This window comes from Rhinopithecus roxellana, chromosome 8 (assembly GCF_007565055.1).
Source record: "Rhinopithecus roxellana isolate Shanxi Qingling chromosome 8, ASM756505v1, whole genome shotgun sequence".
In the NCBI taxonomy this organism is placed as follows: domain Eukaryota; kingdom Metazoa; phylum Chordata; class Mammalia; order Primates; family Cercopithecidae; genus Rhinopithecus; species Rhinopithecus roxellana.
In genome coordinates this window covers 8,060,795-8,087,239 of record NC_044556.1, presented here as the reverse complement: position 1 = coordinate 8,087,239, position 26,445 = coordinate 8,060,795, and the positions used below count along the sequence as shown (strand labels likewise).

The following is a 26,445-nucleotide window of genomic DNA, read 5'->3' as shown; positions in this document are numbered from 1 at the left end:
CTTGAACCCAGGAAGCAGAGGTTGCAGTGAACCGAGATGACACCACTGCATTCCAGCCTGGGCAACAAGTGCAAAACCCTGTCAAAACAAAACAAAACAAAACAAACAAAAAAAGTCTCAGGTAAAGAAAATGGGGGAAATGTCAGTGTCTTGGACAAAAGAGCCTGTCCAATGACAATGCACCCCTAAGCTGAAATGATACCTTTTTGTATTGTGAAATGCAACACCCTCTTTAATATTGAACTGCATGGAAATTGCTGAATTATGTGAATGTGGAGTGATGATGTAAGATCTTTGTGAGCATAAAATACAGCAGAGAGGCCAGAAAGGGAACTATGAGCTGAATCCAGATTCCAGTTAGTGATTTTCTGGCAAGGTGGCTGCAGCTCCAAGAAGAAAATCCACATCTCCCGCCCGCCATCTTTAAAATGCATCCTTCAGACACTTCACTGTATCTACCACACTACCGGACTCTGAATCTAAGAATTCTCCCAAATGGCTTGTTCTTTCTATGAAGATAAAAAGCCAAAATAGGTGAATGAGCCTGGACTTTTCACAGGAAAGCTAGAAATAGTAGCATTTGTCCAATCTGTGTGTGACCACAGGGGCGCCGTAGACAAACGGAAAGGAGTGGTAACTTCCGGGTCATTGCCATGGCATTTGCCAGGTCAGTTCATCTTTAGCCAATCAACAGAGACCAGATGAACCTGTGGCTGCCGTTGCTTGCTTGAAACTGCAGATGATGATGGAGTGTCTCCTTTATGAATGCATTCTGAGGACTTCCCCACTTCTTCCTACTTGGGGGAAAGATAATAAGGAGAAAAGGTGAAAGAGAATGTAATACCTCAGAAATTAACTAAAACTTCTAACCTGCCCAGAGATGACAAGCTAGGATTTCTGTAAGGTCCAAAGCTCAATATCTGACATTACAACTTCCCACCCTCCTCCAAAAAAGCTCCACCATCTGATAATGGTTATTTTATTTTATCTTTTCACAAACATTTACAGGGGCTTCCTGTGGTGCCAGGCAGCCTTCTACGTGCTTATTTGACATCATTTAATCCTCACGATGAGAGGTGCTACCCTAGCTAAGAAGCTCTCTGTCCCAAATAAAGCTCATATCTTTGCAACAGCTCCATGGTCTTAGCATTTAGGCTGCCCTCTAAGGACAAATCCAGTTTCATGAATCACAGCACTCAGGAATCTGTGGTTTCTGACCAAAAGCCTCTTCCTAGTCCTCCAAATCTAGATAATTTCACAAACCAGAGGTCGTTTTTATCATACACAGCCTTCAAATTTTTGGTCAAGTGCCAACTTCTTGTAGTCACCTTATTTAAAACTGAAATCCTCCCACCCTGTCATTCCTGGCTGTTCTCCATTGCTCTATTTTTTTTCTGAAGCATTTATCACTTTGTAACATACCATAAAATTCACTTTTTGAGGTCTGTTGTCAGTCCCCTCACCCAACTAGAATGTTAGCTCTGTGAGGTCAAGGACTACTGTCAATGATGATTCTCCGGCACCTAAACAGTGCCTGGCACATAGTGGACAATAAATATTTGTTAAATGAGTGTAGTTAATAAATTTTTAAAAATGTTAAATATCCTTTGGATATTTGTTGAAGGAAGAAATGAAAACAGAGAGGAAGAGAAGGAGGGAGGGATAGAAAGAATGGATCAGAGAGTCAGAAAAGAAAGAGAAGGAGGAAGGGAGTGACAAAGAGAGATAGTGAAAAAGAGAGTGAGAAAGAAATAAAATGTAAGGAAGGAAAGGGAAACCAGGAGTGAGGGAGAGAAAGAGACTGAGAGAGAGCAAGAAAAAAAGAGAGAAAAAGAAGAAAGGAAGGGAGGGAGGGAGGGAGGGAGGGAGGGAGGGAGGGAGGGAGGAAGGAAGGAAGGAAGGAAGGAAGGAAGGAAGGAAGGAAGGAAGGAAGGAAGGAAGGAAGGGTTGGTTCTGGTTTTGGTCTCAATACCCAGAAACTTCAGCTGCACAAAACGGGAACCTAATGCAATTTCTCTTTTCTTTCAGATCAAAGAATCAGGAAGTTTCCAGAGGCATGAGATGTTGGGTTCCAATAAGCAACTCAGAAAGAGCTGATGTTACCGTTTTGGTTTGGGTAGTAGAGCGAGACATCTCGGTGCTTTCAGTTTCTACTCCTTTCCGCATCCCTCTAAACCATTTTTTGTATTCCATTCGCACCTGGAAATTTGAGTAGAGAGGTCCATGTTACATCCAGGACTCAGTTTAGGAGAAAGGATCCTAAAATGGGAGGTTAAAGATAAAGACACCAAGCCCTACTCTCTTTCTAGCTTTCCATATGATCTTGGCCATGCTTATGTTGATTCATTTTATTTAAACTCAAACTTCTCAGTTGTAAAAAAAGGTGTGTATTAAATATCAGACACTATAGGACTCAATAGATGATGATGATGGTGATGAAGGTGATTGTTGATGATGGTGGTGGTAATGAAGGTAATTATGATGATGGTGATGATGAAGGTGATGATGATGAAGGTGATAAAGGTAATGAAATTGGTGATGGTGAAGGTGATGGTAATGGTGATTATGGTGAGGGTGATAATGAAGATGATGATAATGAAGGTGATAGTGATGATGATGGTGAAGGTGATGATGATGAAGTTGATGATAATGGAACGGACAATGGTAAAAGTAGCGGTGATGATGGTGATGATGATGAAAATGATCATGATGAAGGTGATGATGGTGATGATGAAGGTGATGATGGTGATGATGATGAAAATGATCATGATGAAGGTGATGATGGTGATGATGAAGGTGATGATGGTGATGATGATGAAAATGATCATGATGAAGGTGATGATGGTGATGATGAAGGTGATGATGGTGATGATGATGAAAATGATCATGATGAAGGTGATGATGGTGATGATGAAGGTCATGGTGACGGTGGTGATAGTGATGTTGATGAAAGTAATGTGAAGGTGATGATGAAGGTGATGGTAATGGTGATGATGGTGATGGTGATGATCGTGATGAAGGTGATGATGGTGAAAGTGATGATAAAGGTGGTGGTGATGCTAGTGAGGATGATAAGGGTGATATTAAAGGTTATGGTAATGGTGATGATGGTGATGGTGATAATAGTAAAGATGATGAAGGTGTGATAAAGGTAATGAAAGTGGTGATGGTGAAGGTGATTATGATAAAGATGATAATGGTGGTAATGATAAAAGTGACTATTGTGATGATGGTTAGATGATAATGGTGGTAGTGTTGGTGATTATACGATGGTGAAGGTCACCATTTGTTGAACACTAGCTATATTCAATACACTGTATATGCAATATATCATTTAATTCTTACATAAATGGAGTGAGAAAGACATTTCTCCTACCCACAATTAAAGATGAAGAAGTTGAGACTCTTGCAGGTAAATGGACATGCCCAAGGTCACACAGCCAGGACTCAAAACCTCGTCATCTTTATTTAGAGCCCTGACGCTAGCCATTACACTCACCCATCCTCCATGATTCCAAGAATTGCCTTCCTCTAACCTCCTTAACATGCTAAAACTGATTTTACTTCTTCTGTGAGTGAGAAGTAGCAAGCATTAAGGCACTAAAAGATTGAAGAGAAATTAATGACATGTTAAGATAGCATTTTGCCACTAGCATCTTAACTGCTTGTAGTTTTATTCAGCAGCAAAGGGAAAATGCCAGGAGAACTGGTCCTAACTTTCTATGGAGAGTAAAATTGAAATAGCAACACTCACTGAGATCCTAATATGTACTAAGGACTATGCCAGGAGATTGCACTGATTCATCTAAATATTCAACCCTGTAATGAAGGCATCACCACATTTGCAGATGAGAAAACTACAGGTGATCCTCAGAAAGGATAGGAAGTTTACCCAGAGTCACACAGCCACCTACTCAGTGGAGGAACTGGGATTAGACTTGAAGTCTCTTTGAGTTTGTGGTAGATTGTACCACATATTTCAGCATCACTTCCTGTAGTGCCCCTCACTACAGGAGGATTATTCATCCCCTTCTTGGTGAACTGAGGTATGGCCACGTGACTTGCTTTGACCAATTAAATGAGAGCAGAACAGAGGTGCATCACTACTAGGTAGAAGCTTTAAGAGAGCTAAGCTGTGCTTTCCCACAATCTCCTTTTCCTGTGCCATGAAACCATCAATGTTCTAAAGAGGTCACACCTTCAGCCTGCACCCCAGAGGAAAGACGATGTACTTATGTAGCACAAGCAAGAAATAAACATTTATTGTTGTAAGTTGCTAAGACTGAGTGTGGGAAGCAAGGGGCTATTTGTTATTGCAGCATAATCCATCTTATCCTGACTGATCCATGCTCTTCAGAGATATGATGCTAAACAGATGGAACCCACAGGATATAGCATACCCCAGCAACACCTAAACCCTCATCCTCAAATCAAGACGACCCCAAAATACAATTATAAAAGGTCAGAGAAGAGTGAGAATGTGAACAACCATTCGATTAGACTTTGGGACTAGGCTGATGACAGACAAAATAAGTAGCCTTACCTGGCGATTAAGGAGACAGTGTACCACAAACAGCAATGCTCCCTGAAGAGTGTTGATGATGGTGAATGAGTATGCAAAGATTGATCCAATCGTCTTCCCTACTTCTTCAACCATAAAAAGACCAAGGCCCCAAGAACAGCCCAGGATAAATAGCTGAGCAATGGCTTTAAATGTCATGCCTCTGCAGGGAATAAAAGTAATAATAACTACGGTTTACCAGGTATTCACCACAAGTGTAGTTAACATTAGTGCTAACTAAATGCTTTCCTTTATTTAAACCTCACAACAGCTTCATGCAGTTAAGTGACATATACAACAAGGTCACACAGCTTGAGCATGAAGTGGAACCCATGGTTTCAGTCATAGCAAATCACTGAGAATAGTGCTTTTTCCCCACCGTTGAAAATAATTTGATTTATCTGCATGTCTTCTGCCTACACTTTTTGGAAGATTTATGGGAAAATGCCTTCTAGAAATCTGTATTTAAAAATTTGAATAATGGTGAATTCCTGACTTTAGAACATAACATAATGTTGGATTTCTTCACACAAAAAATATTGTGTTTCATATAATGGAGTGGGATTGTTGATGGCAGCTGGCTGGGAGAGCTAATGAGTGTGTGTGAGTGTGTGTGTGTGTGTGTGTGTGTATGCGACTTCACTTTTTACTTTTTGTGTTACCCCCTGGGAATATAAACACCATGAGGGCAGGGATTTTGGTCTGTTTTACTCACTGCTTTATCTCCAGTCCTTAGAACAATGCCTAGATTGTAATACTCAATACATATTATGGTTTGTGATAAACTTGCTCAATACATATTATGGTTTGTGATAAACTTGCTAATCAGTCCTTCCTGCTCCTGATTTGGTTCCTAGGTTTTCCACAACTGCAATCTAGCTTGGTGATTTTTCTTATAACCAGTCCTCCTTCCATTTACGCTTACAGAAAGAGATATACTTATAGAAATGACAGAAAATCTACCTATGTCTACATTTAGGAGATAGCATAATCACTGGTATATCAGGATTCTCCCATGACAACTTTCTCTTTGACCTAAAGGGTGCTATATGGCTTCATCCCCACTGACCATAGGCAGTTGCCCCAGAGTAGACACCTGACCTATAAGGAGTCAATCAATCCATTTTCCCCCCAGCCAACCAGATTTTCTGTCTTAAGTATTTGAAGTAAGAGGCTTGGAGAATGAATCTGTGAGACCCCTTTGGGGTGGCTCTGCCCTGTTCATCAGCTGTGGGAAGTCAGTCTGCAGGGAGAAGAAGACAGAGCCAAGGTGCAGGCAAAGGGAGTCATAAATATGCGATTTTTGTTTCTTTTTGAGATGGAGTCTTGCTCTGTTGCTCAAGCTGGAGAGCAGTGGTGCAATCTCGGCTCACTGCAACCTCCGCCTCCCAGGTTCAAGCGATTCTCCTGCCTCAGCCTCCCGAGTAGCTGGAACTACAGGTGCCCACCACCACGCCCAGCTAATTTTTGTATTTTTAGTAAAGACGGGGTTTTGCCATGTTGGCCACGATGGTCTCGATCTCTTGACCTTATGGTCCACCCGCCTCAGCTTCCCAAAGTGCTGGGATTACAGGCGTGTGCCTGGCCAGTTATGGGATTCGATGGCGCTATGGTTAATTCTGGAGCTTAGGAGGCAAAGGGACTCAAGTGGATGGGGGCTTCTAACAGATCTGAAACGAGTCTCTCAACTCCTTTTATCCAGCCTCCCCTTCCTGCCATGATGTCTGAAATTTCTAGAATCCAAGTCCTTCCTATTGAAAGAGCACGATGTTTCCACCATGTCAGTGTTAACCTTGGATTTACTACTTAGGAAACAGACGAGATAGTTAATCTCTACCCCAAAGTATGACATTAACCTAGTGTAGCACAACAGGATAACTGTCTATTCACCAGCAAGAGGAAGAGGTTGGCAACGGGGCATGACTGCTGGGGATGAGGTCAGTCATGGAGCTTGCTGCTTGCAGTTCTAAGGAAGAAGTGAGCCCTTAGAGGGTAAGGAATTGAGAAATAGGGGGATGGGGAACCACCAAGAAGGGTGGCACTTTGACCCTCAATAATTGAGGAAACCAAGGCTAAGAAATGTCAGACTGGTTTGATAAGTAGAGGAGACTAGAGACAGGGCTTGAAATTAGACAGATAGTCCTTTTAATTTTCATACACATGACTCACCAATGCAAGATCCTTACCCACCCATCCTCACCCACCTTGGGTAAGGTGAGCTGTGGGCTCATATTATCAATGAGAGTATTAGTAGCATTCACCCCATGGGTTGAAAGTATTAGCATACCATGAAATAATATTGATAAATGTCCAGCATCTATCAAGATTCTATTGAACATTAGTTTTTGTCATCATTATTTTTAATAGTGTAGATTGGTACCCATGAGAATTGGCTTTCTACAACCAAAGAAATGGAGTCCAGGTCAGGTGTGGTGGCTCATGCCTGTAATCTCAGCACTTTGGAAGGCTGAGGCGGGTGTATCGTCTGAGGTCAGGAGTTCGAGACCAGCCTGACCAACATGGTGACACCCTGTCTCTACTAAAAATACAAAAATTAGCCGGGCGTGGTGGTGTGCACCTGTAGTCCCAGCTACTCAGGAGGCTGAGACAGGAGAATTGCTTGAACCCAGGAGAATTCCTTGAACCCAGGAGATGGAGGTTGCAGTGAACCGAGATTGTGCCACTGGACTCCAGCCTAGGTGACAGAGTGACACTCAGTCTCAAAAAAAAAAGAAAAGAAAAGAAAGAAGAAAGAGAGAGAGAGAGGGCGAAGAAAGGAAGGAGGAAGGAAGGAAGGAAGGAAGGAAGGAAGGAAGGAAGGAAGGAAGGATAAGGAGGGAAGAGTGAGGAGGGAGGGAGGAGGGCGGGAGGGAGGGAGGGAAGGGGAAGGAGGGAAGGCGGGAAGGCGAGGAAGAGAAGAGGAAAGAAAGAAAAAAGAAAGAACGAAGCAAGAGAGAAAGACACCCAGAAGAAACGAAAGAAAGGGAAAGAAGAAAGAAAGAAAGAAAGAAAGAAAGAAAGAAAGAAAGAAAGAAAGAAAGAAAGAAAGAAAGAAAGAAAGAAAGAAAACAGAGTCCAGAGGTATATGGGCTCTTGGTGGAGTGGGAGGAGGATGTTGATACTCTTGGAAGAGTATGTTATACAAAGGAGGCACTTGATGAATGTTTCTTTTTCTTTCTTTTTTTTTTTTTTTTTTTGAGACAGTCTCGCTCTGTTGCCCAGGATGGAGTACAGTGACGTGATCATAGCTCACTGCAGCCTCAACCTCCCCGGCTCAAGTGATTCTCCTTTTGCAGCCTCCCAAATAGCTGGGACTGCAGACACACACCACTACGCACAGCCAATTTTGTAAATTTGTTGTAGAGACAGGGGTCTCAATATGTTGCCCGGCTGGCCTTGAGCAGCTAGACTCAAACAGTCCTGTCACCTCAGCCTCCGTAAGTGCTGGGATTACAAGTGTGAGTCACCACACTCAGCATGAATATTTATTGAATACGGAAATGAAGTTACCTGAAAATCAGAGTTTCTATTTCTTCTATAAATTGTCCTTCACATACCCTTTATTGTACACCAGGGTAATTTATATCATATTTCTGCGTGGGTTCTTTTTTTCCCGAAAGAGTGATCATGTAGGAATAACGTGTGGGTACCACTGATTCTGATGCCCTCTTACCTGGTGTCCTGAATGGTGGAAACTTCTTTATTGAGGGAGGAAAGTTTGCTTCTCAAAATCCACAGAATTTGGAAGTAGAACACCAGGTTTATCTGTGGGAACCGCATGAAGAAAAGTGACTTGGAATTTTCTTTTGGAGCCATTTTATACAGTCTAATTTCAGGGGGACCTAGGAATCTTTTCCCAAAAGACACAGGTTTTATAAAGATGGTACACACATATGTTCTGGTCTATTATGTGCAACACACAGCATATACCCTGCAGCATTTAGTGCTTGATTCGGTGACGATACAATTTATCATTCAAACCAGGACCCTTTGAAAGTGGAAGGGTGCTATTAATGTCTCTACCAGGGAACAGGTGTCATCAGAAAGTTTCTGGCAAACAGGAAACCATGTCGCCCTGTGTAGAGAGGCCAACCATTAAGTATTTGTTGAATGAATGAGTAACAGCATTTTGAAAAAGAAGTCCCAGGAGAGGTGATATTATTACATCAAAGCAACAAGTGAGCCAGGAGGAATCCAAGGAAAGAAAAGTGAAGACAGTACTTTCGGGAAGAGGGATTGATCACATTAGGCTGTATTTCTTATCTGCATCTCATTTGCCCTTAGATAAGAAAAACATTTTATATGTTTGGTCAACCCAAGGCGGGCACACCCATAAATACTTATCACCTACCAAGATAATGACTGCCACTGGCCCGGTGAAGCTCCAGATGAATCCTTTATCAGGCTTGAGCCAACAGCTGTTGAGAAAGAGAGAGAAGCATTAGCTGCCTCTTCCCTGGGAGAAGGCAGAGAGCTTGAATGCAGGCTCCTGGTGCAAGATCTGAACAGAGCCAGGAGTTGCTTCGCTCAGAATCCCGAATTTTAGATGGAGTCAGATGTGAGTTCTCATTTGACGCAGATGCATGCTCTGAGGCTGAGTTTTTTCAAGTGTATCATAGAGCTGATCAAAGTACTGGAAAGATTAAATGATGACTGTAGCTCTCTACTGAGGCTTGAAGTCAGGGAATGTCAGTTCTCTGTCTTCGTTGTTCTCCTTCTAAACAGTGTTGGTCATTCTAGGTTTTTTGCCTCCTTTATCTAAACTTCAGAATCAATTTGTCAATATCCACAAAATAATTTTCTGGGATTCTGATTTGGAATGTGTTGGATCTATAGATCAAGTTGGGAAGAACTGCCATCTTGACAACGTTGAGTCTTCTTATCCATGAACATAGAATATCTCTCTATTTGGATATCCTTTGATTTTTTTTCATCAGAATTTTGTCACTGCCTTCATATAGAACTTGTAGGAAAGATTAAAGAAGATAATGTGCTTCAAGTTTTTGACTACAGTTCCTAGCAATGAGTTAATGGTAATAAATGTAGTTAGCAACTTGATAATCATTGCTATAATGAGAGAGTAAAAACAATAACTTAACTACAGCTATAAAAACTAACTCTAATTAAGCATATTCCATGCATCAGGTACTCTGTTGTCCAAATAATGCATATTCTTTCTTGGCTTATGATGGCAAAGGTAGCATACCTTATTTTTAAAGGGAAGCTGAGAGCCTGAATCTCCAACATTTAGTAGGCAGACAAGATTCCAAACTTAAGTTCTATCCGAAGGGTTGCCAACTATGGCCCATGGGTCAGATCCAGCCCGCTACTTGCTTTCATAAGTTTTATTGAAAGACAATAGGCTGGGCACGGTGGCTCAAGCCTGTAATCCCAGCACTTTGGGAGGCCGAGACGGGTGGATCACGACGTCAGGAGATCGAGACCATCCTGGCTAACACGGTGAAACCCTGTCTCTACTAAAAAATACAAAAAACTAGCCGGGCAAGGTGGCGGGCGCCTGTAGTCCCAGGTACATGGGAGGCTGAGGCAGGAGAATGGCGTAAACCCGGGAGGCGGAGCTTGCAGTGAGCTGAGATCCAGCCACTGCACTCCAGCCCAGGCGACAGAGCAAGACTCTGTCTCAAAAAAAAAAAAAAAAAAAAACAATCATACTCATTCAGCTATGTATTGTCAATGCTGCTTTCACACTACATGGGCAGCATTGAGTAGTCACCTCAGAGACCCTGTGGCCAGCAAAGCCAAACATATTTACTATCTGGTCTTTTATTGAAAATGTTGGTTCCAAGTCTTTGCTATAGTGAATAGTGCTGCAATAAACATATGTGTGCATGTGTTTCTACAGCAGCATGATTTATAATCCTTTGGGTGTATAACCAGTAATGGGATGGCTGGGTCAAATGGTATTTCTAGTTCTAGATCCTTGAGGAATCGCCACACTGTCTTCCACAATGGCAACCCAAATGTCCATCAATGATAGACTGGATTAAGGAAATGTGGCACATATACACCATGGAATACTATGCAGCCATAAAAAAGAATGAGTTAATGTCCTTTGTAAGGACATGGATGAAGATGGAAACCATCATTCTGAGCAAACTATTGCAAGGACAGAAAACCAAACACCGCATTAGATCACTTGGACATAGGGTGAGGAACATCACACACCGGGGCCTATTGTGGGGAGGGGGGAGGGGGGAGGGATAGCATTAGGAGATATACCTAATGTAATTAGCAAGTTAATGGGTGCAGCATACCAACATGGCACATGTATACATATGTAACAAACCTGCACGTTATGCACATGTATCCTAGAACTTAAAGTATAATTTTAAAAAAAACACACACACCAAATTTCCATCTCCCATAATAGAAAAAAATCAGAAGGGAGTACCTAAAATTGTAAAAAAAAATCAAACAAACAAACAAACAAACAAACAAAAAAACATGAAAATGTTGGTCAACTCCTCTACCATTCTATCTCCACCATTGTGGCAGGATATAGAGTTCAAGCTGGAAACAAAGCATCTCTTTGACTTTAAGAGGGACAACATTGGGAGGCCAAGGCAGGCAGATCACTTGAGGTCTGGAGTTCAAGACCAGCCTGGCCAACATGGTGAAACCCCATCTCCACTAAAAAATACAAAAATTAGCCGGGCATGATAGCGGGTGCCTGTAATCCCAGCTACTCAGGAGGCTGAGACGGGAGAATTGTTTGAACCCGGGAGATGGTGGCTGCAGTGAGCCGAGATCACGCCACTGTACTCCAGCCTGGGCAGGTGAGCAAGACTCCATTGCAAAAAAAAAAAAAAAAGGACAACATACATGATAAAACAACATACATGATGTTTTAGTGTATGCACAACCTACTTCCTAACCCAAGCACCATTAACAAAATATTAACTACTTCAACTAAGTGTTGTGTGTTGAGTTTTGCAAGCTTCTTTAGTGAAGCACTAAAACATGGCTATTCAGAGTATTGCCTTGAAAATTCTGACTTACTCACCTTGCAGCTCTGACCTTGGAAAAGTTTATGAAATGCACTCAAGCCCAGGTGTCCTGTGCATAAGAAAATAAACTGCTGACGTCATAGGGTCATGGTGAGAATGGCATGAGCTGCTGCACAGAGGAAGCACCATTTTTGATGCACCACAGGGCTTTGATACTTTTAATATTGGTGTTATTCTTTACATCTTGGAGATTCATCTCAGCCCATTCCACCTACTCTTTCAGAATCCAGGAGAACATGTAGATCATGGGTGCTTAATGTGGGGCTCTGAATTTACTTTTTTTTTTTCCTTTTGACACGAAGTGTTGCTCTTGTTGTCCAGGCTGGAGTGCCATGGTGCAATCTCTGCTCACTGCAACCTCTGCCTCCTGGGTTCAAGCGATTCTCCTGCCTTAGCCTCCTGAGTAGCTGGGATTACAGGCATCCACCACCACGCCCAGCTAATTTTTTGTGTTTTTAGTAGAGTCGCGGTTTCACCATGTTGGCCAGGCTGGTCTTGAACTCCTGACCTCAGGTGATCCGCCCACCTCAGCCTCCCAAACTGCTGGAATTACAGGTGTGAGTCACTGTGCCTGGCCAGAATCTGCTGTTCCTGTCTCGGAATTAACTGAAGTTGTATTCAAAATTTTGTTTATATGTACATTTGTCTGAGGAAAGGGGCTTTGACTTTCAAAAAAATTCTCAAAAGGATCCAACCTCAAAGATGCTGAGAACCACTGCTCTAGGGATTTTCAAGAGAAAACAGAATTCAGGCTTAAGGAAGGACTGGTTTGAAGTATAATTGGCAATTAAAAGATGGACTAAGGGCTGAGTGCGAAGGTTCATGCCTATAATCCCAGCACCTTGGGAGGCCGAGGCATGTGGATCACCTGAGGTCAGGAGTTCGAGACCAGCCTAGCCAACATGGTGAAACCCTGTCTCCACTAAAAATACAAAAATAAGCCAGGCATGGTGGCAGGCGCCTGTAGTCCCAGCTACTTGGGAAGCTGAGGCAGGAGAATAACTTGAATCCGGGAGATGGAGGTTGCAGTGAGCCAAGACCTCACCATTGCACTCCAGCCTGGGCAACCAGAGCAAAACTCCATCTCAAAAAAAAAAAAAAAAAAAAAAAGAAAAGATGGACTAAGAAAACATTTTGATTTTAAGTCATGCAGGAACCATGGCCATTGCTACCACCATCATAAAGACACGCATTATGCTTACTGAGTAAATGTTCCATAATTCTGGGGTCCAACTATTGCAGACACAGCAGTAATCACAGCTGGGACCCCGTAGCCTACAGGGTACATGAACCTCTTCTTGAATCTGCCCATGCTGGTGTAGTTGGCCACCCTGAGGTTCCTGACGGTAAGGAAGAGGTACAGCCCTTCCAGGAGCATCCAGGTGAAGCAAGCCAGGTAGAGGAAGTGCAGCAGCCCTGCAATGACGGAGCACAGCACCTGAAGGGAACAGAAGAGTCAGGGGTGTGCAGCAGATGTGGTCTGTACCTGATTATATGCTCAGCATGTAGCATTTCCTGGATGCTGCCTGGAATTTCTATTTGAGCACCTATAACATTTTGCCTGGGGGCTAAACATTTTCTGAGGACTTCTGCTAGTTACTGAAGTCTGTTTACATCATGCATAGAGCAGGGTAGAAACCCAAGGAATACATGTCGTGGGAACAGCCCCCAAATGTATAATAAACAAAAATTGGTAGAATCCACTAATATCTAAGACATGTTCTTTACACTGCCCCCTGGGGCTCCTCGGTGGAATTGAGCTCCAAATGTCCATAGTGGAAACTCTTAAAAACACATCTATTGGCTAGGTGCGGTGGCTCACGCCTGTAATCCCCAGCATTTTGGGAGGCCGAGGTGGGTGGATCACCTGAGGTCAGGAGCTTGAGACCAGCCTGGCCAACATGGTGAAACCTCATCTCTACTAAAAATACAAAAATTAGCCAGGTGTGGTGGTGCATGCCTGTAATCCCAGCTACTCGGGAGGCTGAGGCAGGACAATCGCTTGAACCTGGGAGGAGGCGGAGGTTGCAGTGAGCTGAGATTGCGCCATTGCACTCCAGCCTGCGTGAAAAGAGCGAGATTCCATCTCAAAAAAAAGAAAAAAGAAAAAAAAAATCATGTGCTGATGTTCTAATCCCCAGTGTCACAGAAGGTGAGTGTACTTGGAGACGGGGCTCTCCAAGAGGTCATTAAGTTAAAATAAGTTCAGATATGTGGGCCCTAATCCAATACGAGTTATGTACATCTAAAAATCTCCTATTTTTCGATGTACATAGAGGAGGATGGATCACTTGAGGTTGGGAGTTCAAGACCAGCCTGACCAACACGGAGAAACCCCGTCTCTACTAAAAATACAAAAATTAGCTGGGCGTGGTGGCACATGCCTGTAATCCAAGCTACTAGGGAGGCTGAAGCAGGAGAATCGCTTGAACCCGGGAGGCGGATATTGCAGTGAGATGAGATTGCGCCATAGCCCGGGCAACAAGAGCGAAACTCCATCTTAAAAATAATAATAAATAAAAATTAAAAAATAGGAGATTAGAATGCAGACACACGCAAATGGATGACCAAGTGAGAACACAGGGAGAAGACCGCCATCAACAAGCCAAGGAAAAGGGCCTCAAAAAAAGCCAATCCTGCTGACATCTTGATCTCAGACCATGAGCCTCCAGAATTATGAGAAAATTAATTTCCATTGTTTAAATCACCCTGTTTGTGGTACCTTGTTATGGCAGCCACAGCAAATAAATATACTTTCATAGAAGTCATGCTTCATGATTTCTCATAATTCTCCAGATGTGTTCACAGACACAAAATTTTCCATTCCATGTGTGGAATAAGGTTTCCATTTCTAATCGTGATAACATAATGAGGATGGGATTTACCCTCCCATATTAAAAAACTAAATGCTAAATGACATGTGTGACATTATGAATTACAGATATTGGAGAATAGGCATTGAGTACTTATGTTTACCGTGATCTCTAAAAGGAGGGAAAGGCCGAGCACAGTGGCTCATGCGTATAATCCCAGCACTTTGGGAGGCCCAGACGGGCAGATCACCTGAGGTCAGGAGTTCAAGACCAGTCTGACCAACATGGAGAAACCCCATCTCTACTAAAAATACAAAATTAGTTGGGCGTGGTGGCTCATGCCTATAATCCCAGCTATTCTGGAGGCTGAGGCAGGCGAATAGCTTGAACCCAGGAGGCAGAGGTTGCAGTAAGCCGAGATTGCGCCATTGTGCCCCAGCCTGGACAATAAGAGCGAAACTCCTTCTCAAAAAAAAAGGAGGAAAAAATGAGTTAATGTTCTCAGGTCGTCTACTCACTACCTGAAGAGAGTCTACGGGTCATTCTTCAGGGAGAAGTAATGCCCCAAAAGTCCAGCAGTCTTGCTGAACTGAGGAAATAAAGTGCAAAGTATGAGGAGACGGCTGGGTGCAGTGGCTCACGCCTGTAATCCCAGCACTTTGGGAGGCCGAGTCGGGCGGATCACATGAGGTCAGAGTGAAACAAGAGTTTCGCTCTTGTTGCTCATGGTGAAACCCCGTCTCTACTAAAAATATTTTAAAAATTAGCCAGATGTGGTGGCGGGTGCCTGTAATTTCAGCTGCTCGGGGGACTGAGGCAGGAGAATCACTTGAAGCCTGGAGGCAGAGGTTGCAGTGAGTCGAGATTGCGCCATTGCACTCCAGCCTGAGTGACAGACTATGACTCTGTCTCAAAAACAAAAAAAGGGACTGTTAAGTGTTGAATTTTGCCTTCCCTCCTCAAATTCATATATTGAAGTCCTAACCCCCCATATCTCAGAATGTGAGCTTATTTGGAAAAATGGTCTTGCAGATATAATTACTTAAGAGCAGGTCATACTAAACCAAGGTGTGTTCCTAATCCAACATGGTTGATATCCTTCTAGAAAAGGGAGAATCAAACACAGACACATACACAAGAAAAACATCGAATGAAGACAAAGCCAGAGATGGAGATGATGCTTCTACAAGCTGAAGAATGCCAAAGATTGCCAGAAAAACACCAGAATCTAGAGGAGAGGCATGGAATAGATTCTCCCTCACGGTCCTTAGTAGAAACCTTCCCTGTCGGTGGGGGACAGTGGCTCACGCCCGTAATCCCAGCACTTTGGGAGGCCGAGGCAGGTGGATCACCTGAGGTCAGGAGTTCAAGACCAGCCTGGCCAACATGGTGAAACCCTGTTTCTACTAAAAACACACACACACAAAATTAGCTGGACATAGAGGCAGGTATGTGTAATGCCAACTACTTGGGAGACTGAGGCAGGAGAATCACTTGAACCCGGGAGGTGGAGGTTACAGTGAGCGGAGGCTGTGTCATTGCACTCCAGCCTGGGCAACAAGAACAAAACTTTATCTCAGAAAAAAAGAAAGAAAGAGAGAGAGAGGGAGAGAAAGAAAGAAGGAAAGAGAGAGAGAGAGAGGGAGGGAGGGAGGGAGGGAAGGAGGGAGGGATGGAGGAAGGAAGGAAAGAAAGAAAGAGAAAGAAAGAAAGAGAGAAAGAAAGAAAGAAGAAGGAAGGAAGGAAGGAAGGAAGGAAGGAAGGAAGGAAGGAAGGAAGGAAGGAAGGAAGGAAGGAAGGAAGGAAGGAAAGAAGGAAGGAAGGAAGGAAAGAATTTTTGAGGCCAAATACCACGGGGTAGGGAGGGACAGTGGGGATGGGAAGCGGGGAAGGGGAGAGACTGGCAGAGGGTTTGGTTACTTATCAGCAAATGCTTGCAAGGAGACTGACCAAAACTAGGAAAAGACTCCTAAGAAGGAATAGGCAGAACATCTTCTGAGTTCACACAGGACTGGAAATAGTTTGTTCCTATTATCCAAATGGTTTGTTCCTATTACCCAATTTTACCTGAAGTTCTGTGTGTTAGGGAAGTTTAATATACAGATTCCCTGTATGTTAGAGCAGATTTTCTGTAAACAGGCTCTCTATATGTTAGAGTAGACTCTCTTAACACCCAAAAGTTCAGGTAAAATTATCAGGAGAGTATTATATCATGAATGGGGCCAAATGAGCCCTAGACGAAAGAGAATTCTGTGACCACGTTATCCAATCTTAGAATCAAGACTTGAATGTATCAAACTGTTTCCAAGTCACTTAATTATGTCCCCTCAAAAGCCTAAAAATGTTTAAAGAATTTTTTAAAAAAAGATACAGTGCTCATAATTTAAAATTCACCAAGAATGGCATTCAAACAAAGATTAGCCGGCATGCAAAGAAGCAAGTAAATCCAATCAGGTAATATACACACATCCTACTATTTCTGTCTAGATCGTGCCACTACACTCTAGCCTGGGCGACAGAGCAAGACTCCATCTCAAAAACAAACAAACAAACAAACAAACAAACCCAGAAATGCCAAGTAGAGAGACTGCTGGATTTGGTAGTTAGGAGGTTATGTTAGTCAGGTTTTCCCAACTGACCTTGCAGTTATGTGTTATCATGTGACTGAATCCTAGCCAATAGAGTGTGAGGCGAAGTGATATGCACCACTTCCTGGTGTGGCACATATTAACCTCCCACCATGGGACTCAGCCATGTTCTTTTTGCCCTCCCGGTTGGCTGAAATGTGAAGAACGCCAGGATGACCTTGGGAGCTGTGTATGGAAAAATGAGAGCTTCCCTCAGCCTGACGGTGCAGGATAGACACTCTTCAGACCTGTTTGCTCACCCTCTACTGATACATAAGGAAAAAATAACTCCCACTGTGGCAAGCCTGTGACATTCTGGAGGTGATCCTAACAACCACTAATGTTACCCTATTTAATACCATCAGCCTGACACTCAATCACTTTGCTAAATGGCCCTTGTATAGGGGGACAACTGAAATGGAGCTCATACTTTTCCTCTCTGCACCATCACTGCTGACTAATGCCTTGCTCTCCATCTTCTTGTGGGACAAGATGGCTGGATTCATTATGACCATGAGGTAATTTACCCAAATTACCTACCTCAGGCTCAGTTCTGTTGATGCCCGTCAGGAATAGGAGGTGGGCCAGGAAGAGGCAGAGGGAGAACTGTAGGTGGAGGAAGGTGCTGGTGTTCTGGATGGGCCGGCACAAGAGGAAGGTGAGGATGGCCAGGAAGAGGCACAGCAGAGAGATGGCCAGCCCCACCTGGGTGATTACAGTCAGCACAGGGTCCTCCTGCAAAACACCAAACACCAAAGGGGGAATCCATTATAGTGTCCAGTGGTGGTGTTATGTCCCTGAGGTAGTGTCAGATGGGCTTCCTAGTTCAGTCCCTGAAACAACTGACTTTACCTCTCTGAGATTTAGTGTTCTCATCTTCAAAATGAGGGCAGTAATAACACTTATCACACAGGAATGTTAAAAACCAAAACAACTAGACCAGTGCTGGATACAGCTCTTAACAAACGACTAATGAGAGTTGGTGTATAAATACCCCAGCTCCCTTGCGGCTCAGACAGAATGACTCCCAGAGTCCCCCAGAGGGAATAAAGTCCAGTTACCTATGGTGGTAACTGGCTTGATAATGCTTTCTGCACTGACATCTGTCTTACTTCCATCTCGTTGTCTCAATCCCCCACTAGTGTTTCCTGTAATCCGCTTTCAAGTAAGCTCCTCCTTGTCTTAGAATCTCTTGTTTTTCTTTCTTTCTTTTTTTAACATGGAGTCTTGCTGTGTCACCAAGGCTGGAGTACGGTGGCACAATCTCGGCTCACTGCAACCTCCACTTCCTGGGTTCACTCAGTTCTTCTCCCTCAGCCTCCTAAGTAGCTGGGATTACAGGTGTGTGCCACCATGCCCAGCTAATTTTGTATTTTTAGTAGAGACGGGTTTTCATCATGTTGGCCAGGCTGGTCTCGAACTCCTGACCTCAAATGATCCACCCGGCTTGGCCTCCCAAAGTGCTGAGATTACAGGTGTGAGACACTGCGCCTGGCCTTTAGAATCTTTTTGTAAGAAATGCAGAGGATGACTCACAGCTTCCGGGACATACACGTTTTCACAGGAATTAACCTTGGTACCTTGGGGGCAAGAGCCATGAGGACGGCAAAGCTGGACAGATGGAAGCACTTGCATTTGGTGTAAGAACCGTTGCTGCACACACGAGAGCAGCCCTCAGTGGACCAGCTGCCTCCCTCCAATCCCTCCCAGTAGACACAGATATGTTTTGTTCTCTCGTCACCAGGCTGGAAAGAGAAGAGTATGAAAGTGGGTCTCTTCCTGGTTTTATTTTTTATTTTATTTTATTTTGAGACAGAGTCTTGCTCTGTTGCCTAGGCTGGAGTGCAGTGGTGCCATCTCAGCTCACTGCAACCTCCGCCTCCCAAGTTCTAGCGATTATCCTGCCTTGGCCTCCCAAGTAGCTGGGACTACTGGTGCACACCACCATGCCCGGCTAATTTTTGTATATTTTTAGTAGAGATGGGGTTTCGCCATGTTGGCCAGGCTGGTCTTGAACTCCTGGCCTCAAGTGATCCGCCCACCTCAGCCTCCCAAAGTGCTGGGATTACAGGCGTGAGCCAACGTGCCCAGCTTATTATTTCAACTTTATAGGTTAATCACTATGCAGTGTTGGAAACTGGATTGGAAATACACTTGTAGGGGAAGAGTTTCATATCACCACGCCTGCGGTGGGTTTATTCTCCATCTATTCTGCCCTTCTCTGGTCAGCTTAGAACCCTGGGGTTGACCCTCTGAATGGCTTCGCCAGCTTCCTTGCTATTTATAGAACCAAAGAGAGGCACTGGTGAGACTCTTTGGGTGACAGAAGAGAGAGGAATAAAGTATTTCTTCCCTGTGCCCTTTCTGCTTTAAACCATCTCCATCTTCTGCAGAGTGATCCCTCATTCCTGCCTCCTGCTTCCACTGAGCTCAATAAAGCTTATCCTCCATTGCCTTTTGGCTTCAATGTGAGAATGGCATCTCACTGTGGCAATTTCTGGATGCCCCAACATTTCATTTCTTCCCAAGCTTTATTGAAGTGTGATTGACAAAAAAAAAAAAAAAAAAAAAAAAAAAAAAAAAAAAAAAAACTATGTTTATACATTCTGATAGATGTATACATTTTTAAGTGATTACCACAATGAAGCTAACACATCCAACACCTCACATATTTGTGTGTGCGTGTGTCTGTGTGTGTGGTGAATACATTTGTGATGCACTCTCTCAGCAGATCTCAAGTATACAATACGTTATTATCATTAAGTGTAGTTACATTGAGTGTGGTACATTAGGCTGGGCATGGTGGCTCACGCCTGTAATCCCAGCACTTTGGGAGGCTGAGGCGGGCAGATCACCTGAGGTTAGGAGTTTGAGACCAGCCTGGCCAACATGGTGAAACCCCGTCTCTACTAAAAATACAAAAATTAGCCAGGCATGATGGCAGGTGTCTGTAATCCCAGCTATTCTGGAGGCTGAGGCAGGAGAATCATTTGAACTCAGGAGGCGGAGGTTGCAGTGAGCAGAGATCGTGCCATTGCACTTCAGCCTGGAGTGACAGCGAGACTCTGTCTGTTAAAAAAAAAAAAAAAAAAAAAAAAAGCTATTGGCCAGGCACGGTGTCTCACACCTGTAATCCCAGCACTTTGGGAGGCTGAGGCAGACGGATTACCTGAGGTCAGGAGTTCGTGACCAGCTTGGCCAACATGATGAAACCCTGTCTCTACTAAAAATATAAAAATTAGCTGGGCATAGTGGCACACTCCTGTGATCCCAGCTACTCGGGAGGCTGAGGCAGGAGAATCACTTCAGCCAGGGAGATGGAGGTTGCAGTGAGCCGAGATGGCACCACTGCACTCCAGTCTGGCCGACAGAGTGAGACTCTGTCTCAAAAAAAAAAAAAAAAACTTCATTCATCTGTTGACAGATACATAGGCTGTTTCCATATCTCGGCTAGTGTGAATAATACTGCAATAAACATAGGAGTGCAGTTATCTCTTTGAGATCCTGATTTCAATTCTTTTGGCCACATACCCAGAAGTGGAATTGCTGGAACAGACGATAATTCTGTTTATAACTTTTTAAGAAGCCTCTGTACTGTTTTCCGTAATGACTGTACCAAATTATATTTTCTATCCATAAGGGTTCCTCTTTCTTTATTTATTTATTTATTTATTTATTTATTTATTTATTTATTTATTTTTGCCACATACTGATATGTCAAGTTTTTGATAATAGCCATCCTCACCATGGTGAGGCAAAATCTCATTGAAGATGCCTCAGCGTGTCTTGTGTGTTCTCTTACTTCTGAATTCTGTTTCCTACTTGGGAAGCTGACTGCACCTGCTCACCCTTTAAGGTACTGCATGAAGACCCAGCCCTGGGTGTTTCTCACCTGATTATGGTGAAAAGTCAGGAACACAGGTTCAGACAGGGAAACTTTTTCCTTCAAACCGATGGTGCCACTCACAACATGAGAGTTCAGTTTTACTTCCTGCATCCCTTTTCTTTTACTAAAAAAGGACGCATTCAGAATATCCCCAAGAGATTGAAACATGATGAGGGCAACTGCAGTGCTCTCTGAGAAAAATGGAAAAGAAATACCGTTAGTGGCCGTCCATAGTTTGGAGAGAAAGTACGGTAGTGTCTAACATGAGGGTCATAAGGCAAGCAAGGAATGGCTAAAATTGTTCTTGGAAATCCCTTAAATGCCATTCAATACACTGTGTGTCACTTGGGGTGCAGCATTTTTGTTTATGTAATATGTATTATAATGCCTCACATATTATAAGCGGTATATGTGCAAAATATGCTCATCAGGGTCCTAAAAATATATACGAGCCCTGGAGCATTATAACCAGAGTTGTGAGGCAAGATGCTTGTCCTCAGAAGGGCACGTGGAACTCAGGCAGTCTAAGAAAATCACACTCTCTCAGCCTTCACCTCAAGCTCACTCTGGGGTACCTAATTTAGTGGAAAGGTATACAGAATGACCCACTGTATTTAATTAATTCACTCCTTTTCTCTCTCTCTCGTGTCTTATCACCCTTCCTCTCCCTGTCTTCCTTTTCCCCCTCCCCTTTTCATGAAGCCACAGTTTAATGTATAGAGCTTCAGGCCGGGCACGGTGGCTCACACCTATAATCCCAGCACTTTGGGAGGCTGAGGCAGGTGGGTCATCTGAGGTCAGGATTTCAAGACCATCGTGGCCAACATGGCAAAATCCTGTCTGTACTAAAAATACAAACATTAGCCAGGTGTGGTGATGGGCACTTGTAATCCCAGTTACTCGGGAGGCTGAGGCAGAAAAATCGCTGGAACCCAGGAGGCAGAGGTTGCAGTAAGCTAAGATGGTGCTACTGCACTCCAGTCTGGGTGACAGAGTGAGACTCTGACTCCAAAAAAAACAAAATCATGGAGGTTCAATGCACACAGGATGCCCATATGATGGGGTGTTTCCCAAATTGCAGTTGTCCACGTGCTACCATCCCATTTTTGACCAAAGCTACTTATCATCTGTATTCCTATTTGCTCCATTTAAAAAAATCAACTCAGCTGGGCATGGTGGCTCATGCCTGTAATTCCAGCACTTTGGGAGGCCAAGGTGGGCGGATCACCTGAGGTCAGGAGTTCAAGACCACCTTGGCCAACACAGTGAAACCCCGTCTCTACTATAAATACAAAAATTAGCTGGGCGTGGTGGCGGGTGCCTATAATCCCAGCTACTTGGGAGGCTGAGGCAGGAGAATTGCTTGAACTCGAGAGGCAGAGGCTGCAGTGAGCCGAGATTACGTCACTGCACTCCAGCCTGGGCAACAGAGTGAGACTCGGTCTCAACAACAACAAAATCAACTTATTTTTAGATCCCTTTCCTCCCTTCCCCTACTCTACAGCTAGGGTAAGGAGTGAAGATTGACGAGTAACCAGGAATGTTTTGGAGGAAATGCAGCAGATATTTCATTTTTAAGGTAACCAGGTTTTTCTCTTTGAAATAGTTTATATGCATTCATTCATTTATCTTTCAGGGAAATTTTTTTTATCCTCTTCTGTGTGCCAGACATTCTAGGAATGATTATACAGCAGTGAACAAAACAGACAAAACCGCCGCCATCAGAGAGCTGATGTCATAGTGAGAGAGATGGGCCACCAAAAAATAAATAAATTAGAAAAAAGTACGTCGTGCAGGAGCTTTACAGAGACTTCAGGAGATGAGATAAAGCAGGGGTGAAACACTATGCTGTGAGGGTAAAACCCAGCCTGCCGCCTGCTTTTGTAAATAAAGTTTTATTGACCCACAGCCACACTCCTTCACTGACACATCATCAATGGCTGCTTTCACACTCTGATAGCAGAGTTGAGTAGTTACGACAAAGGTCATCTGGAACAGAAAGCCTAACATATTTACTCTCTGAACCTTGTAGAGAACATTCGTTTTCCAATCTGTGGTAAAGAACGAGACGGGGGTGGCTCTCTTGAAAAGGGTGTTCATAAACGCTTCTCAAGGAAGTGTTCAAGGCAATCTGACACCATTGAGTGTTACCTTTCCAGACCATCACATGGAAACGGCATGCATCAGCCAGTCCTCCCCCCGCCCTTTTTTTTTTTTTTTGAGGCAGAATCTCACTCTGTCACCCAAGCTGGAGTGCAATGGTGCCATCTCGGCTCATTGCAACCTCCGCCTTCTGGGTTCAAGCAATTCTCCTGCTTTATCCTCCTGAGTAGCTGGGATTACAGGTACGCACCAACACGCCTGGCTAATTTTTGTATTTTTAGTACAGATGGGGTTTCTCCATGTTGGCCAGGCTGGTCTCAAACTCCTGACCTTGTGATCTGCCCGCCTCACACTCCCAAAGTGCTGGGATTACAGGCATGAGCCACTGTGCCCAACCCAGCCAGTCCCTTTTCAGGAGGCATTTCAAGGAATCCCTGTGCAAACTTTTGTGTATATCACAAAGTACACACCCCATATGGCAACTCGACTTCTCTCTGCAAAATGCCTAGTTAGTGGTCAAGGAAGATCTTTTTATTCCACCATGTAGAATCTCCCTACCTGAAAAGCTTTGTGAATTCCCACCCTGGGGTTTAATCACCTAGAAATAAAACAATGGTGCATAGAATTCGGAGTCAAGAGAATTCATCAGAGACACAGTACCTCTTGGGGTTCTTTTTAAAGCATCAGCACAGTTGATATCCATGGTGTTATTTCCAGCTTCCAGAAAAGCGTTCTCCCTTGTTTCATTGCACCTCTTGGTTTCATAAACTGAAAACATTAAGAAAGTCAGTCCTGTTCTCAAGTCTCATGCCTAAATAATTTGCTAAAGAACTCCCTTCTCTGAAAGACCGCCTATTGGTGATTCCATCTCTACTGTGCAATGTTGGCCACATGGCACTTTCTTCCCATCTTTGGCTGGCAGAAATGGAGTGGCCAAAATGGCCTTAGCAACACACTGGCCACAACCCAAGAGAAGAGAGAAGGGCATGCTTCCCAGAACTGGTACTCTGATAGGCAAGCTAAGCAGTTTCCACATGACACTTAATGGCACTGGAGTGCCTGGTTAGGGGGGAATGCAATCTTTATAAGCAAGAGTAGCTAAGCATTTTAAAGTTTTCCGAAAAAAATAGTCACTAGGAACAGAACTTCTGCATTTGGGAAGAATCCCTTGAGTAAACTCTATTCATCAAATCTATAAACACATTTTGTGAGATCAACCTCAACATTTTGGGGTATAACCAGAGTTTGTCTCTGAGCAAGTGAGAAAGCTGTCCTAGGGGCTATGGCAGACTGCTTGTTACCTGTGATCACCATTTACTTATTCTTTGTTTGGGTCTAGAACTACTAAATTTAAGCTGAAGACAAGCCATTTTCCAGCTTCCCTTGCAGCTAGGCAGTGCCATGCAACTATTTTCAGGCCAATGGATCGAAGAACAGAATGGCATATGCTAAGGGAAACAGACATTCTTTCAACTTATTTTTTCCCCTTTTCACTGGCTGGTAAAAGGGTGTGATAGTAGAACAGCTCTCTTGTATCACAAAGTGAAGGTGAATGATGAAGGCAGCAGAGCATAGAGCTGCCATGGTATTGCTACATCAGCCCTGACTCACTTATGCTAAAACTATTTAAAAAACAATGGTTAAGCCGCTGTTTACCATGCTTATACCACCAGATTTGGTATGTTAATTCAGACACTAAGTTCATATGGAACATTTGCCAAAATAGACTATCAATCAAGTCTCAGTGAATTCAAAAGGATTGAAATCCTACATAGTATGTGCTCAGACAACTCATCAAAGAGTATATATCACAACTACTATTTTTTCCTGGTAAGCAAGTGTGGCTTAACATATGTAAATCAATCAATAGGATTTATCACATTAACAGAATGAAAGATAAAAACCATCTCAATTGATGATAAAATGATCATCTCAATTGAGGTAGAAAAATTATTTGATGAAGTTCAACATCCTTTCTTAATTAAAACCCACAATAAATTAAATGAGGCCATTAACACAAGGAAACCCTAAAAAGCTACAAATATTTGGTAATTCAGCAACACACTTCTAAATAAACCATGAGTTAAATGATAAATTACATAGGAAATGTTTTAATATTTTGATCTAAATGATAATGAAAGCCCAGTATATGAAAACTTGCAGGATGCAGTTAAAGGTGTGTTTAGAGGGAAATATATAGCTCTAATTTATAGCTAAGTTTTAAGCTTTAAATGCATATATTGGGAAAGGAGAATGGTTTAAAATTAGTAATCAAATTACTAAGTCAATAAGTTAGAAAATGAAAAGCAAGTTCGACCCAAAGGAAGTAAAAGGAAAGAAATAATACAGAAAATTAAAGAAAAAGGAAGTGGAATAATAATATAAATGATCAACAAAGCCAAAAATTGATTCTTTGAAATGATTAACAGATACAGAGGTTAGGAAGAAACCGCAGTTCCTGATATAGAGTTCCTAAAACCCTTAGCATTTCCTGAGCAGTAGGAACACTAGGAAAATCTCTTGTTCTAATATTTGGTCTTGGACTCAAGTTGCTAAAATATAGCCTCTAAGACCACTGTAATTTCCTGAGTGACAGGAGCATGTGACTCAACTCAAATCCTTTGTGTTTTCTTGGTTATAGAAACATATTTTATTCTAATGTGGTGACTCTTAGCCAGCTCCTGGATAGCCTCAGGATGGGGGTGGTTGCCAAGGAAACCAATTGGGAGATTAAAGGGTTGGAACTTTCAGTTTCACCCCCATCCCAGATACAGGAAGAGGAGGGAGGCTGAATGTTGAGTTGATATCAATGGCCAATAATGTACCCAATCATGGCTAACTAATGAAGCCTCCATACAAATCCAAAGGATTTGTTAAGCTCTCTAGGAGATTCTAGATAGCTTAAAATGTGTGGGTCCTCGGGGTGGCACCCCTAAAGGGGGCTTAGAAGCTCTGCACCTCTTCTCCCATGCTTTGCCCTGTGCGTCTCTTCCATCTGGCTGTTCATCTGTATCATTTGTTTTATATATATATATATATAGTATTTATAAATATATATTTATATTTTAAATATTATTTTATATATAGAGAGAGAGAGATGGAGTCTTGCTGTCTTGCCCAGGCTTGAGTGCAATGGTGCGATCTCAGTTCATTGCAACCTCCACCTCCTGGGTTCAAGCAATTCTCCTGCCTCAGCCCCCTGGGAAGCTGGGATTACAGGCGCACAACACCACGCCCAGATACTTTTTGTATTTTTTTTTTTTAGTAGAGATGGGGTTTTACCATGTTGGCCAGGCTGGTCTTGAACTCCTGACCTCAGGCGATCCACTTACTTCAGCCTCCCAAAGTGCTGGGAATACAGGCATAACTCATCACACCCAGCCCATTTGTAATATATTTTTAATAAATGGATAAATGTAAGTCAAGT

General features: G+C 43.1%; 1 protein-coding gene across 1 annotated transcript in view; it reads right to left on the bottom strand.

The window, feature by feature from the left end:
* LOC104679495 (putative adhesion G protein-coupled receptor E4P) overlaps positions 1-26,445 on the bottom strand; it is a 46,144-nt gene continuing 19,699 nt past the window's right edge. Inside the window, exons 8-17 of the mRNA XM_010385100.2 lie at positions 23,679-23,786; positions 20,922-21,106; positions 18,610-18,774; positions 17,570-17,764; positions 12,792-13,027; positions 8,913-8,979; positions 8,235-8,326; positions 4,544-4,724; positions 2,104-2,199; positions 1-794 (exon numbers count right to left, since the gene is read on the bottom strand). Of these exons, the coding sequence (XP_010383402.1) occupies positions 669-794; positions 2,104-2,199; positions 4,544-4,724; positions 8,235-8,326; positions 8,913-8,979; positions 12,792-13,027; positions 17,570-17,764; positions 18,610-18,774; positions 20,922-21,106; positions 23,679-23,786 (1,451 nt within the window). The 3' untranslated portion in view covers positions 1-668. The remainder of the gene's footprint in view (positions 795-2,103; positions 2,200-4,543; positions 4,725-8,234; positions 8,327-8,912; positions 8,980-12,791; positions 13,028-17,569; positions 17,765-18,609; positions 18,775-20,921; positions 21,107-23,678; positions 23,787-26,445) is intronic.